Source organism: Oryx dammah, unplaced genomic scaffold (assembly GCF_014754425.2).
Source record: "Oryx dammah isolate SB20612 unplaced genomic scaffold, SCBI_Odam_1.1 HiC_scaffold_9, whole genome shotgun sequence".
NCBI lineage: Eukaryota > Metazoa > Chordata > Mammalia > Artiodactyla > Bovidae > Oryx > Oryx dammah.
In genome coordinates, this window is record NW_024070193.1 from 12300544 (window position 1) to 12313423 (window position 12880).

A 12880-nucleotide genomic window follows, 5' to 3' on the forward strand; every position below is an offset into this window, starting at 1 on the left:
GACGTAAAGTTAAAGCAGATACCTATTGAAAAATGTAGTTTTCACTTTATTTACACAGGTCACAAAATTAAAACCAAGTAGCAGTGATGAACTGGCTGTAGCAACCGTATCTTAAGTCCATTCACCTCTGGTCAGTCAGCACCATCAGTAAGCGAACGCTTGGTAAGGCAGATGGAGGCATATTTATAGTCTGTCTGGGAAGCTGGCTGCCAAATGGGACAGTCTATCCTCTTTACCCACCTGAAATGTCCCTTTTTCCATGGGTTGCTGAAGACAGGCACTGAAGCCTAGCTAGTGTTACTTCCCACACACACTGTCTTCCAGCATTTCCTGAGAAATACTTATAGCACAATTTGTATTTTACTTTGTATTTGAGATCTCCACATGTCTTCGGATTAGGCTGAATTTGCCTGTTGGGTCCGGAATATACCATTTTTCCCAGACATCAGTATATGAAGCAGTTCTTCCCCATGGCTTAAAGTGCCCATTCCAGTGGAGTAACTTGGCAGCCTTTACAAATTGGGGTGAATATCGTTTTCCAGCACTGGAACCTTTCATTTAGAGAAAAAAGAGCCAAATCAGTGTACTAATCAGACACAAGACTGCAGGTAACTTAAGGGAAACAATACAGTCCATTCCTGAGGGTGGTCCTTAGTAGACACTTCACTGCGTAGGCTCCTGGTTAATTGCCTACTTACCGAGGTGGCGAACGTTCCACATAGGGTCGATGGTGGAATGCTGCTGATAGAACACGATCAGCAGGGGTGGCGTTGTGATGCTGCCAGCCAGTGTTCTGCTATACAGTCCCTCTCTGGGTGGAGAGAGAACAGTTCCTCTTAGTCAAGACTGCCAGGGTTGAGCTACAGGAGTTTTCAGAGCTAGGCCAGTTACATAACTTACTCTACATTGAGTTTCATCCATTTTTCCAGCTGGCTAGTTATATTCTGTCTTCTCCATTCTGTCAAGTTTGCAACAAAAACTCCAGGATTAAATGAGCAGGTGCTGGCTTTCATGGAAAGTTTACGAATTCTTTCTTTCTTATAGTCAAGATATCCAATGTAATTGTACTAAAAACACAATTGGGATATAAGTTTGTTTACTGCTTCAAACTAATTTGATAATCATTCTACTTAGAATTTCTCAGATAATTAGCAAAGGGCTCTACATAAAGCAATTAGAAGTGACAGTTGGGATCACAAGTCAGACAATAGGAACCTAATCATAAAGCCAGATCAAGGAGAATTAGGTTTTCAAATCCATAAACCAATCTAGGAAAGTAGCCTTGAGTTTTAGGATGAAATAACCAGTGAATAAAATGTAGCTAAAAGGGGAGTACAGTAAATTCATGAGGTCTAATAATTTACCTGGTTCCCTGCTCCACGGATGACAACTTTAGCAGAGGTTGAATCACAATCTTCTGAAAATGCAGCTGCATGTCCTGGCTTCAGTGGTGTATTGTACAGGGCAAGAATGTCACCTGAAAGAAAGTTAGGATTCAGGCTGGAAGTTGTCCCAAGATTCTCATTCCTCCTACCTGAAGTAGGGAAATTAAGGTTTTTAGTTGGAGTTTCAATATCAAACTTTTAGAAATTATAGAATAAATACACAGAGAAGCAGAAGGATAGAGTAGACCTGAGAAATACTGTGAACCAATTCAATGTAATTAAGATTTATATATAATTTTCACACAACAGTAGGATACAAATTCCATTCAAGTTCTCATAGACTGTAAACTAGGAGACACTGGAACATATCCAGGGATATAAAACAAGGTGCAAAAATTCCATGGTCTAAAGCTATTAAACAGTCTGTTATCACTGTGGAATTATGTTAGAAATCAGTATCAGAAGATATTTGAAAATAATCCATGTATTTTCAAGTGAAAGATGACCTTTTATAGGATAACCATAAATAAGACAAACACTACAGCCCACAATGGACAGAAAGCAGCAATGATGTGACATTCTTCAGTACCTTGCACGATTACATCATCATCCATGTATATGGCCTTCTTTGCTCTGGGAACCAGAATTGGCAAGTAGAACCTTGCAAAGGTTAGCTGGAAAAGGAAAGCATTGAAACAGCATTTGTAAGTGGCTGTGCTTTTGTTTACTAGAAATTCCCAGGATGCTCTCAGCATCCATGCAAGAGAAGAAAGCCAAAGGTCTCAGAACTTCCAGACTTGGTCCCCAGGGAAGTATAATCTTTGCACTGTACCCAGTTATGCAGGTATTCCAGCCATTTCCTAGTACTACCAAGTACAAACAAGGATGCATGGAACTCACTGGTTTTATGGATTCCCCCTGGTCAGGATCCTCCTTTACTTTCCCTTCCAAAAGTTTAGTGTCAAAATTCACAATTTTGTACCTGATACTTTTCAGGTTACCACTGCTGAGCCAGGACCTGATGAAAAGAAACCACCAAATACCAGTTTTAAGTAATAATGTCCTAAATCATAGCCATGTCTCTGCTTTCCAAGACCCTAATGCAAGAGAAATCCCGAGGACCAAATAGATGTCTTCAATTCCCTTCACCTATTGAGTTCCCATCTGGTACCCTCATGTGCTGTGAGTTCTCCCACTGAAGTCCCTTCCTGAACCAAGATCTATGGCAACAGAGCTCCCAAGGGCTCATACTTTGATCACTCTTCTGACACTAAAACTGCTGTGCAAAATTCACTATGGAATTGAGATGATCCCGCCACCACATGGATCATTCAACTTCTGTCCCTCCAAATACATGAGTGAAGAAAATGAGTCAAGGTATGACAGTAGTGAAAGCTAGTTATCAACATAGGGGGTAAACCAGTCTGTTAGCCTATACACTCACTGAGTGTGATGACAGTAATTCTACCTGAGTCTAAGGTACTGCCTGTGAGAAAAGTCAGGGTTCCCTAAAGATGTCCAGCACATTTTCCCTAGGGCCATTTCAGATCAGCATTTTGTGGAAATGTTATTTCTATTTTAATGCAATATTTGTTTCTATTTTAGATGGTTTAAGTTTTTAAAAATGGAAAAATTATTATTAACAACTTTCACAAAAAACATGAACCATGAAGAAAGGCACAGAACTCTGACCGCTATTAACCTATTAGACAAAACTTTTTTGGGATAAACTTTGTAAATCTTAAAGCATCTTCAAAACACATTTAAGACTGTCCATCAGACTGGGTTTCTATAAATCATAATACGAAGGACCATTTACTGAGTGATTCTTGTGTGGTAGGTAGTTTCCATATTTTTCATTTACTTGATAGAACAATCCTCTGCTACTGCTACGTCACTTCAGTTGTGTCCGACTCTGTGTGACCCCACAGATGGCAGCCCACCAGGCGCCCCGGTTCCTGGGATTCTCCAGGCAAGAACACTGGAGTGGGCTGCCATTTCCTTCTCCAATGCATGAAAGTGAAGTCGCTCAGTCGTGGCCGACTCTTCGCGACCCCATGGACTGCAGCATACCAGGCTCCTCCGTCCATGGGATTTTCCAGGCAAGAGTACTGGAGTGGGGTGCCATTGCCTTCTCCACAACAATCCTCTAGGTTGGATATTTACACCCCAAACTTACAGATGAGGAAATAGGTTCCCAGGGGTTAGGTCTATACTCACTTCACCATTCTACCTTGCTGTTGCTCTCCCATCCCTTCCAACTCTAGACCAGAATTACTCAAGAGCATGTTCCAGAAAATAAGGAACTTGTAAGAGAATGTAAGTTAACACACTGCTTCCTTCACTGGGGAAGTTCTTATTACCAAAAAGTATATATATATATATCTGCTTGAGTTTGACAACGTGCATAGTAAACACAGTTGATTCACATCTTGGCACAAGTTGCTTACATGTTTCTGCTATCATGGAGACATATGGTACAATCATATGGAAAAAATGTGCGTTTATATGTGGTATAATAATTATACAAGAAAAATGATTGTAAACACTGAAAAAAAAATTACTCGATTGGCAGCTGGCCTGCTCTTAGAGTATCCCCTAGAAGCAGAGCCATCAGGCAAGCAGAGCTCACCGGAGATGGTCTGCTGTGCCATTGAGTGTAACAATGTAGAAAATCACGTTGGAGCGAGTATTGTGCTGAATGCTGTTTATGGCTGCAATGGCCCCTCCGAGCCTGTCTTCAGATGCAGCAATGACCACAGGAATCTCTTCTTCTCTCCCATCTACCACACGTTGGGGAGCATTTGGGATAAAGTCCACTGGCTGAGGCCCCACAATTCCTGAATCTGCAAAGAATGCACACAAGGAAGGTACTATGATACAATCTCAAGAGCTTTTCATACAGATCTCAACACATGAAAAGAGGTTAGCTGAGGGTTATGATACTTAGACCTCAATCTGTCTCATTACAATGTGAACCACACAGGCCAGAAATTGTGTGTTTTCCTGTATGTAACAAGGCCTTGGAAAAGCATTTAAAACAAAAAACAGGCAGCAGATGGAATTATGATACACTCCTGGTAGGAATATAACAGGATCTGTATTTTGGCAATTTGTATCAAGAGCCTTGAACAGGTACATGGCCTCTGACCCAGTAATTCCCTTGCATCTCTTAAGAACAAAACCTGAGAGTGAACCAAAAGTCATAATTTTATTTGTAACTATGAAAACCTAGAAACAGACTAAAAAACAGTTGTTTTTCAAACCATGAATCATGTCCCAGAAGTATGCATGAAAATAATTTAATGGGTCACAATTAGAATGTGAGCAGGAAAACAAGTTTCTGAATTGGAACAGAACAGTGACTTAGAGAATATCAGAATGCTTCACACACAGCAACTCCAAGGATTGTTTTGTAAACCTTCCTTCTTGCCTTTCATAGTATGTCCATTCATTTACTCATTCATCATGCACTGAACACTGAGCACTTACTATTTGCCAGGCAATATCTAGGCACTGGGGTTACAGCCATGAATAAAACAGTTCAATCTTTACCACTGTGAAGGGCAGATAGACAATACATACATGCATGTGTGTGCTGTATGTAACAAATTCATATTGTGGGGTTGACATCAAAAAAATCCCAAAGTCATTGTACCAAATGACTTTTTCCTATAGCAAAAAGTAAACTATGTAGCATTAAATTTACATTTGAAAAAAAAAAAAAATAAAATAAATTTACATTTGAAGAGTTTTGTCTTGGTGACTTACTTAGGATATAATTAGGTGAAAAATCATGTCATGTGTAATTTATATTAATATATAGTATAATCTCAACTATATGGAAAAAATACACAGGAAAAAAATGGACGGTACAAAGGGAAAATTTTAATATTCATAGTTATCTCTAGGCAGTGAAATAATTTATTCAATGAATATTTATTAAGCACCTCCTATGTACCAGCCACAACTGCCCTCATGGAGCTTGAATGCAGTTTATAAATGCTCCTACTATCAGGAGCATGCATTACTTTCTGTAAATACATACACACACACATACATATATATACACTATTATAAAACATGCTATCAGAGCATTTAGTGAAAATTAAGGGAAAGCTATTGGTCATTTCATGCTCTGGTCAAGGATGGTGGGTAACAATTCAAAAATTATTTTTGGCAAACCCTGTGAAGCCTCAAACATTTCTCAATACCAAGGCAGGGCAATATGAACAACTAATCTAAAATAACTGGCAGCAGAGTTATACAACAATGATATTTTAAATCAGCTGAAGAGGTTTTATGGTTTTGTTTTACTACTAGAGTCCTGCTGATATGGTTCCACATGTTAAAGGAAAGTAACAGGTGACCAGACTGACAATCTAATTGTGAACAAAGTAGGCATCAAACACCAGCAACATTTCCCTGTCACCTTCTGAAGCCCTGCCCGACTGAAATGTCTGCAGATAACAGCCTATAGTGGCTCCTTTCTCTAAGGATTCTAATTTGGTAAAAAGGAATCTTTGGTGAGATCAAATGCTTAGCAAACAACTGCCCAGCAGGGAGAAGGGGAAGGCTGCTAGAGCACAATGAGTGCCGCCTGCCTTTCTCAGAGTTATTAGTAGCTTCTGTAGGGCCAAGCAGAAAGCCTTCTTTTCTTTAAATCTAGTGATGTAACTTAGAATGTGGGACACAGGGAATTCCGGGCCCTTAACAGACAGCAAGGCTTGAGTCAGGGTTCCCGTACCTGAAACCTCATTCCTCAGCAAACTGCTCAGACCAAGGAAGTTATGATGCAAAACCAGTAAGAAGAGAGCAACAGCCAGGACCAGGATGACGATGTTCACTGAAACACAGAGGAGAAAGCCCACATTACGTCTCTTCACCTTTGACCAAGTAAAAGATAAGACACGGCTTCCTCAGTGGCTTAGCAGAAAAGAATCTGCCTGCCAATGCCACACACCCAAGTTTGACCCCTGGGTCAGGAAGATCCCCTGGAGAAGGAAATGGCAACCCAGTCCAACATTCCTGCCTGGAAAATCCCATGGACAGAGGAGCCTGGTGGGACGTGACTCAGCAACTAAACAACAAAATAACAACTGTAGAAAGAACGTACCTTTACGAAATGACATCTTTCTCTTCTGTCTTATATAAATATTAGTTATTAACCCTACAAAACAAAAACAAGCCCCCAAAGTCAGTAGGTACATTACAGTGGCCATCAAAATGCCTACGCTTTTATTCAGACAGAAACAAGAAGTGAATATATGGTATATTCTGCCAGAAACTTGTTTTGAATTAACAGTTTCCAAGAACCCAACTTGAGATCTGAATTTTTTATGGCAGTCATAATAATAAAATATTTCCAATAACTTACAGCCTTGTATACCATGTGCCACTAGATGAAAAGCAATTCTACCAGGAGGAATACCTGGTAGAATTTAGGGGTCTAGGGGTCTAACCACTATGGAAACGTTTTCTGAATGAATTTCTACTTAGAATTCCTAATTAGACAGGGACTTAGTTGTCTATGATCAAGTAAACTGAGGTCAACGTCATTGGTACAAAATATCACCTGTTTCAAATTGTATTCTATTAACTCATTTCTAAAGGCCTTTGAAAAGAAGAAAAATATATTGAAGGGCTATTTAAAAAATTGGGACTCACAGGCCAGATTACAAATTTGGAGAAAAAAATTCAGACTCCCAAAGTACACACAAGGCGAGGGTGGGATGATTTGAGAGAATAGTACTGAAACATGTACATTACCATATGTAAAAGAGATGACCAGTACAAGTTCAATGCATGAAGCAGGGCACCAAAGCCAGTGCTCTGGGACAACCCAGAGGGATAGGATAGGGAAGGAGGTGGGAGGGGGGTTCAGGATCCGAGGGGACATGTACCTGTGGCCGATTCATGTTGATGTATGGCAAAAACCATCACAATATTGTAATTATCCTCCAGTTAAAATTTTAAAAATACACATCCCTTCTCTCTCACTCTTCTTTCTAAAGCAGTACATGTAAAGTATACTATATCAACAGCTTTCCTCTCTAAAGAATATATATCATTATATACCCTGAGCTATGTGTCTCTATCTCCTCTTGAGGACTGAGACTGACCTATAGGAGGTGGCAGACTGGGGGCTCCTCAGACAGTTCTATTGTCTGCCTGCTTGGAGCCAGTTTCCATCAAGACTGAAGAAAACGATCTCACTTTAATGAATCTCATTTAATGAACAGTATAAAGGACAATGGTTTAGCTCAACAATGTCCAGCAACAATTACTTACAGGTAGTATCCTGATCAAGAGGCACAAGCATTTGTGCTATTGCAACTGGCCAGACAGAAGAAAACACAATCCTAGCAGGTATTTGATGTACTTAAGTAGATTTGCATGGCAGAAACCATTTGCTCCAAAAACTCTTCCATGGTTATCTACATGCAAAATGCCAGTTATTATGGAGTGTGTCTGATCCATAATTCCTTTCCTGGTGCAATTCCTGGTAATAGAATTCACTGATCTGGGTAGAAAGAATTCTCAAAGCCACACTGCAGGTACATGCAGGGTGTGCAAAAATACTGACTATATTTCTGCTAGAGTACACACCTGTGTCAAACTTGATAAGTGAGATTCACTTGTCCACTATGAAAAATTAATATTTTGTTTAGAAATGATAAGACCTTCACATTCGGTCTCTTCTGCTTTCCCTCCTATTGCTATATACTCTCATGGAAGGCCATTCGACTCACATTCTGCAACCTATCCTGCAATTGATTATTTGGTGCAGCAACAGCAAACTCTTTCCCTCTCTGCTGGAACACACTCTCAGCAGCATATTATCATGCTCTGGTATCTTTCAGTTAATTAAAAAATAAAAAAGACATCACTTCTGAAATCCCAGTAGACCTGCAGACCCATTTCTCTGCTCCGTCTCACATAAGAAGCTTGAAAGGATTGAAAGTCTCCAGCTCCAGTATCTTTCCTCCTGTCCTCTCTTTAGCCTCCTCCAACCAGACTTCTAGCCCTATTTTTTCCATTCAAACTGGCTTTGTTGAGACTATAGAAGACCAAGGTCACCTTTTGGTCCTCTTACCCATCCCCTCAGAGACCATCAATAAAGCTTACCACCCTCCTCTTCAATTATGACATTATCTCATGTATTTGATTTGTTTCTTCATTCTGTCTTCCCTGCTCTTTGAGAACAGTGTACTCCAGGGAAAAGTGTATACTGGTGTATCCTTGCCATCTAAAACCATGTCTGGCAAACGATAGTAGATATGTGATACTTGTTGAATAATCTTGTTAATCTAGGAGCAAGGCTGGTTCTCAGCCCTGAAAGGGAACATCATCTTTAAAAATAATCATGGAAACAAATTCCAATGGAGATCTCTCTGAAATCAAATCTGACAAAAGCAGTCTCCTTTTCCCGTAATTATCTTTATAAATCAAATACCATAAAGTATCTACAGCAACTGCTACCCTGTAAAGCGCGTTTAAAGAAGGATAAACAGAGTGATATGTCTGTGGCTACATACAAGGGAAAGGGCTTAGTCTCCACCAGATTGAAAGGTGGAAAAGGTACTAAGGGTGTATATCCACTTTCCCTACCTCTTCATCTGGCTAGCTACCACTTGGCTTTCAGCAGTTAAAGGAGCCTCCCTCAAATTCCGCATTCAGTTGCATCTCCCCTGAGCTCTCACATATTCAGGGCTTCGCTACCCCAGAGTAATCCGGTTTATTCTTCTGGGGTTACGTGGCTGTCGCCCTTGACACATTGTGGGCTCCAGGAAGGCAAGGGCCTGTTGGTCAGGGCCGTATCTTGCGCGCGCGCACACACACACACACACAAGCTGCGGGGTGTATTTGCGGATTAATGAATGAGGGCGGCAACCACACACATCAACCTGCCCCTGGAGTGCCCAGAATCCCAGCGTCTGTGAGTGACTGGCGCGCAACACAGCACAGAGGCCAGCGAACCAGTAGGGACCCCCCCCCGGCCCAGGTTTCCCACAACAGTTTCTCTCTGGAACGTGGGTCTTCCACCTTCCTCAGAGTAAAGGAGGAGAGCCTCAGCTTTTGAGAGAGACACCGGCAGAGAGAGAGAGAGGGAGAGGGAGAGAGAGAGAGAGAGAGAGAGAGTGCGAATCCTCGGCGGTCTGAGTCTGTGAAGGGGCTAGAGCAGCCGCCGAGCAGCCTGGAGGCTCCCCGGGCGGGAGCTGCCCACACTGGTGCGAAGGGGCCGGCGGGAACCCCTCCCCGAAAGGATACCCTTTCTCTGGACGAAGGGTTCTGGGGTAGTGCCCCTCTAAATTCTGGTGTTCCGCAGAGCACACGCCCAGCGGGCTCCCCGACCAGGCTCCGAGACCCCGGGCTGGGGTTCCGGCCAGCCGTTCCCCTCGGACGCTGCCCGCGGCAGCCCTTACCTGCAGTCCAAGGAGGAGGAGCCGCTGCCCGCACCCCGGCCCGCCCCGCCAGCTCAGCGCCCCTGCCGCAGGCCCCGGGGCCCAGCCAGCCGCCGGACGGCCCGCGTCGCCTGCACTGCGGACCAAGCCCGCCCGCCCGCTAGCTTCGCGGCCGCCGCGCAGCCCCACAGACCCCCGCCCGTCTGCCGCTCGGACCCCGAGGGCGTTGCACGGAGCAGGCGCCGCCGGGCAGCCCCACCGCTGGGGTCCTCGCCGGGAGAAGTCCGTCGCCATGGAGACGGGGCGCGCGCAGACCGCAGTTCAGCAGCGCCCGCCCAGCCGAGGACAGTTTGGGGGACCGGGACCGCGGCTCCCAGCACCCAAGAGCGCTGACGGCGAGCCCTTCACGGGCGCGTGATGCCTCGACTCGGCTGCCACCGTCAGCATCTCAGCCCCGGCGGAGAGGGCGCCAGCCGACGGCCAGCTGCGAAAGTACAAGTCGCCTAGCAGGGGCACGGGGAGGGGCCTCGGGCCGACCGGGTCCGTGGGAGACATCCGCTTCCGGGGCCGCGGCCATCGCAACCCTCGACTCTGCAGGCCCGCGGAACTGGACTCGTCAGCAGAAGCTGACCCCGGGCCCTAGAGTCCCTAAGTCCCGGCTGCCCTCGCTCTGCCGCCCGCCTTCAGAACCAGACATGTTGGAGCATCTGAGCTCACTGCCCACGCAAATGGTGAGGCCGCTGCCCGCCTGGGCCCTGTGATCCCTGCATGCCGCTCGCGAGCCTGGCAGCTCCGCAACCCTTGTCCGAGACCTACCCCGTGCGGCGCGGGTACCGAGTTGTACCTACCTGGTGCCCTTCTCTCTTCCCCCCAAGGGTGCCCCTCCCTGGGCTCCGTGAGGATGCTTCGGTTCCCCCGAGAAACCCAGAATGGCATTCCTTGCTTAGGTTCTTGGAGCCCCATATGTTGGGGGAGCCCCATATGTTGGGAATGCCCTGGTGCCAAAGCTGTGAGGCCCTTGCAGTAATGTATCTCTTCGGTGGTGGAACCAACTCCTGCTTTGCTCTTCTTCACCTCTAGGATTACAAGGGCCAGAAGCTAGCTGAACAGATGTTTCAGGGAATTATTCTTTTTTCTGCAGTAAGTATTGGTTTTACATCATCTTTTCCACCCTCACCCCCAGCTTGACTGTGTTTAATATACTTTCTTTGTCTTTAGATAGTTGGATTTATCTACGGGTACCTGGCTGAACAGTTCGGGTGGACTGTCTATATAGTTATGGCTGGATTTGCTTTTTCGTGTTTGGTAAGATATTTATGGCTTGGATGTTAGTGGCAAGTTAGGTTTTCTGAATTGGGTTATTTTGTTTGGATGTAGTACTGAGAATCAGTGCACAACGTTTAAATGCCAGATAGCATCAGATGAGGTTAAGTTGCATAAAGCTTATTTCTTTTGGCAGTTGCTCCAAGCAGTAATCTTAAAAGTCAAAGCTAGAACTTAAGACCTTATGGTCTTCACATTGCTCCCTCCTCACCTTTCTTTTAGCTCTTAAAGCCATGTGTAAACAATGAGGCTTGTTCCTACTTCAAGTATCTTGTCTGGGTGATGGCACAGAGTTTTCATAGGAATGTCGGTTTCCTTGTTTTTACCTGTAACAAAGGAGTCATTTGGGAACCAGGCATAATACATAATATTCTTTCAAGCTTCTAATGGCCATAATTGATTGATTTTCTGTTCTGACCCAGCTCACACTTCCTCCATGGCCCATTTATCGCCGGCACCCCCTCAAGTGGTTACCTGTTCAAGACTCAAGCACAGAAGACAAGAAACCAGGGGAACGAAAAGTTAAGAGACATGCTAAAAATAATTGATTGGGGTTTTCATGATTCAGCTTTACTGTTGTACCTGCTTTTGTTTTGTGTGACATGAGCTAAACTGTTTTCATACATAAAACATAAGCTAAAAACCACCTATGCTCAGCTGTGTATAGATTTTGTTTTCTCCATATTTCATTTCTCTTTTGGGTTTTGACTTATAAATATTTTAGACCTTCTCACAATCTTCCTCTGAAATGGAGAACAGAAAACAGAAGTATGCAAAGTTTCTTTCAGGTCTACAAAATAATGAGTAAAAGCTTCATAAATGACAGTACAATTTAACTATCAAGTTTTATAATTCATTATGGGTAGTCAGGCTGTTTGAATGTTTTCAATTAAAACTCAGTGCAAATCAATGTCTATAGAGTCTTTTGTTCATTGTTCTGCAAACATGACTACAAGTAAAAGCCAAAGTTGGAAGTTCATGGTTCTGAAAGTGTCAGCAAGAACCATTTCTATCTTCTGAAGCTACAAGGTCCTAATGTATGATTTCTTCTTTTTTTTTTTAAACAACAGCAAGCACCTGTGAAAAAACTTACTGATGTAAATTTTGTGGTAAAGTAATAGTTTGGTACCAGTAAAATAAGGCTGTTGCCAAGCAGAAAACATTTAATCCATGCTTTACCTAAGGTAGTTCAAAATGAAAACCCAAGAAGCTATAAATTACTTTTAAATTTTCCAGAGGGCTGAAGAGAAAAATGTTCTAACAGTCTTGTGTGAGGAATGGAAGCACAAGGGTTATTACAAGTCATATTCTACTTCTTGATACCAGGATATAGGACTTCCAAACTGAGTTTTTTTAAAAGGGAGTGAAGATCTTAATACACCAGAAGTCAGGAAAGGGTTTTTAAAAAGGGAAAGAAAAGTAAAAGACAGCAGAAATAAGACCAAGCATATCTATAAAAAATGTGATTACAAAGTTAAGAGCTCCCAATAGGGTTGAAAATCAAGTTACCTCATGTTCTCAAAATGACACCCAAAGGTTGAAAACAGGAGCAAGGATGTATTAGGCAAATGCAAGCAGAAAGGAGTGGTAATAGTGAAAAATTTAGAAATTTAATATCAGAAAGCATTAAATGGGGCAAAGAGGGACATTTCATAGCTGCAAGATGTCAATGAATGAATCATGCATTGAGTAAGATGTGAAATACATAAAGCAAAGACTGTTACATATACAGGAATTTGGCAAAGCTGCACTCTTGGTAGGAGACCA

General features: G+C 43.1%; 2 protein-coding genes across 4 annotated transcripts; one reads left to right on the forward strand and one right to left on the reverse strand.

The window, feature by feature from the left end:
- Positions 1-25: 25 nt before the first annotated feature.
- Positions 26-9869, reverse strand: GLT8D1 (glycosyltransferase 8 domain containing 1). 3 transcript variants are annotated; one of them, XM_040247165.1, is made up of 10 exons: positions 9812-9869; positions 6502-6555; positions 6133-6231; positions 4018-4231; positions 2286-2403; positions 1975-2059; positions 1365-1477; positions 901-1067; positions 699-811; positions 26-551 (listed from the first exon to the last, which is right to left on the reverse strand). In XM_040247165.1, exons 2-10 carry the CDS (start codon positions 6515-6517, stop codon positions 361-363), a joined length of 1116 nt encoding a protein of 371 aa, XP_040103099.1. In that variant the 5' UTR covers positions 6518-6555; positions 9812-9869; the 3' UTR covers positions 26-360. The 3 variants fall into 3 exon arrangements, 2 of the variants coding, with proteins under 2 accessions (XP_040103099.1, XP_040103098.1); XR_005722204.1 differs by lacking the exon at positions 9812-9869 and having other exon boundaries at positions 2368-2403; positions 6502-7195; XM_040247164.1 differs by lacking the exon at positions 9812-9869 and having other exon boundaries at positions 6502-7124.
- Positions 9870-9899: 30 nt separating this feature from the next.
- Positions 9900-12027, forward strand: SPCS1 (signal peptidase complex subunit 1). The gene is made up of 4 exons (XM_040247166.1): positions 9900-10521; positions 10871-10930; positions 11009-11095; positions 11536-12027. The coding sequence occupies exons 1-4, from the start codon at positions 10486-10488 to the stop codon at positions 11659-11661; spliced, it is 309 nt and encodes a 102-aa protein (XP_040103100.1). The 5' UTR covers positions 9900-10485; the 3' UTR covers positions 11662-12027.
- The last annotated feature ends 853 nt before the right edge of the window (positions 12028-12880 follow it).

What these genes read in the sequence shown, in the direction of transcription:
- GLT8D1 (XM_040247164.1), bottom strand. Translation starts at nt 6,607, where the DNA reads ATGGCCACTGTAATGTACCTACTGACTTTGGGGGCTTGTTTTTGTTTT. An exon ending in AGGGGGAATCCATAAAACCA is followed by an intron (nt 2,060 to 2,285) that starts GTGAGTTCCATG and finishes TTCCTTTTCCAG; the next exon opens with CTAACCTTTGCAAGGTTCTA. An exon ending in GTGGAACGTTCGCCACCTCG is followed by an intron (nt 552 to 698) that starts GTAAGTAGGCAA and finishes TCTAAATGAAAG; the next exon opens with GTTCCAGTGCTGGAAAACGA.
- SPCS1 (XM_040247166.1), top strand. Translation starts at nt 10,486, where the DNA reads ATGTTGGAGCATCTGAGCTCACTGCCCACGCAAATG. An exon ending in GCTCACTGCCCACGCAAATG is followed by an intron (nt 10,522 to 10,870) that starts GTGAGGCCGCTG and finishes CTTCACCTCTAG; the next exon opens with GATTACAAGGGCCAGAAGCT. An exon ending in GATTTGCTTTTTCGTGTTTG is followed by an intron (nt 11,096 to 11,535) that starts GTAAGATATTTA and finishes GTTCTGACCCAG; the next exon opens with CTCACACTTCCTCCATGGCC.